This window comes from Trypanosoma equiperdum (genome assembly GCF_001457755.1).
Source record: "Trypanosoma equiperdum strain OVI genome assembly, contig: ctg_1133, whole genome shotgun sequence".
Taxonomy (NCBI): domain Eukaryota; phylum Euglenozoa; class Kinetoplastea; order Trypanosomatida; family Trypanosomatidae; genus Trypanosoma; species Trypanosoma equiperdum.
Window position 1 is genome coordinate 971 of NW_027123098.1, and position 1,447 is coordinate 2,417.

Here is a 1,447-nt window from a genome sequence, read left to right on the forward strand (position 1 = left end):
AGTGCCAGCTGTTTCAGTTTTTCCATTCCATTTGCAACCATTTTCTGTGCATTCCTTTGACTTGTTGTGGAACTGCTCGCATTTTTTCTTCGACTCTAGGGGGTCTATTCGTGGTAGCTGCGAAATGGGCTGAATTGCTGCTGGGTCCTGTACTTTAAGCGTCTGGAATAAGCGCTCGGCCTCCTGTTTAAGTTTGTGTATCTTCGTTTGTGCCGCCTTTTCCTCTGCCATGGCGGCTGTGTAATTGTCCAGTGCCTCAGCCGCGTCGTCCAATTCGGTATACCATTTAATGTCGTTTAGGCGCCTGTCCTCTTTTGGTACGAGTGCCTGTGTATAGTCTACGCAAGCGACGTTTGCTTGCCCGCCGCAGTTACCGTTGGTGTGTCCTGTGCCTAGCAGTACGTTGTCTGCGCCGGAGCCGGCTCTGGACTTCAGTGCAGCCGTGAAGTCGTTTAGAGCCTTTCTGATATATGCGCTTGATACGTCTGGCTTTGCTTTGCTTTGGCAGCGGCTGACCATTGAGTTTACCTGGCCTGCTATTGTGTTCGTTTGCCAGTTGCCGCCGGCCGCCGTTACGCTGGGTCCGCACATTGTTTGGCTGAGGCTGTCGTCTTGCGCGCATAGACACATTAGGTCGCCCCTCAACGATATGCCGGCTTTGCTAGCTTTGCAGTCATCTGTTCGCGTGCCCGAGGCTTGCCACTTGTCTACTGCGGCTCCGTTTAGTGGCCTTGTCTGCACCCCATAAAGCGCGTTTTCGAAATGAACTTTCAGTTTATTGTTGATGTCGTCTAGTGTTGGTGCCGTGTTTTTGCTGTAGGTGACATAAATGCCTTGGGCTTCAATTGCTATGGCTGCTATCTGCGTTTGGACTCTGCGGCCGTAAGCTGTGTTCTGTATACCCTTGGCCGGTGTCTGTTTGATTTCTTTGTTCGCCGGCTGCTCAAGCTGCGTCCGCGCTGTCCGCCATTTTTCGTAATTTTCATGGCAGCTGATTGGTTTTGGCTGCTTGTCGCAGCCCTGGTTTGCCTCCGCGCCGTCGTTAGGTAAGGTCGGAAATTGGTTTTGCCATTCGTCTGTACTGGCGCTCATGTTTATCAGCTCTATTGCCTGTACAGCGGCATCCGTCAGAGACGACCCAGCTAGGTTTGTAGGTGCTTTCTTGCACAGCTCTACTAAATTGCACAATATGTGGAATTCGCGGATGTTCTTTGCTTCACCTGCTGCTGCGTTTGCAAAGTTGATGCGTGTGGTTAGAATAAGTAATAAGACTACTTCGCTTCGGCCCTTGTACATTGGTAAGTGAAAGGGATCTAGCCCAGTCTGGAAAAAAATATGGCTTGGTTTTCAACAGATCGCATAAAATTGTCACATAGTGGGTAGCACACTGTCAGTTCCTTCGGCTTAGGCCTTTGTCGTCCATAACAAAACTCTTTCTTTAAAACTT

General features: G+C 50.0%; 1 protein-coding gene across 1 annotated transcript in view; it reads right to left on the reverse strand.

Moving 5' to 3' along the window:
• Positions 1–1,296, reverse strand: part of TEOVI_000755300 (variant surface glycoprotein (VSG, atypical), putative) — a gene marked incomplete at both ends in the record, with an annotated part of 1,557 nt that extends 261 nt beyond the window's left edge. Inside the window, one exon of the mRNA XM_067220370.1 lies at positions 1–1,296. Coding sequence (XP_067076471.1) covers positions 1–1,296 — 1,296 coding nt within the window.
• Between the last annotated feature and the right edge of the window lie 151 nt (positions 1,297–1,447).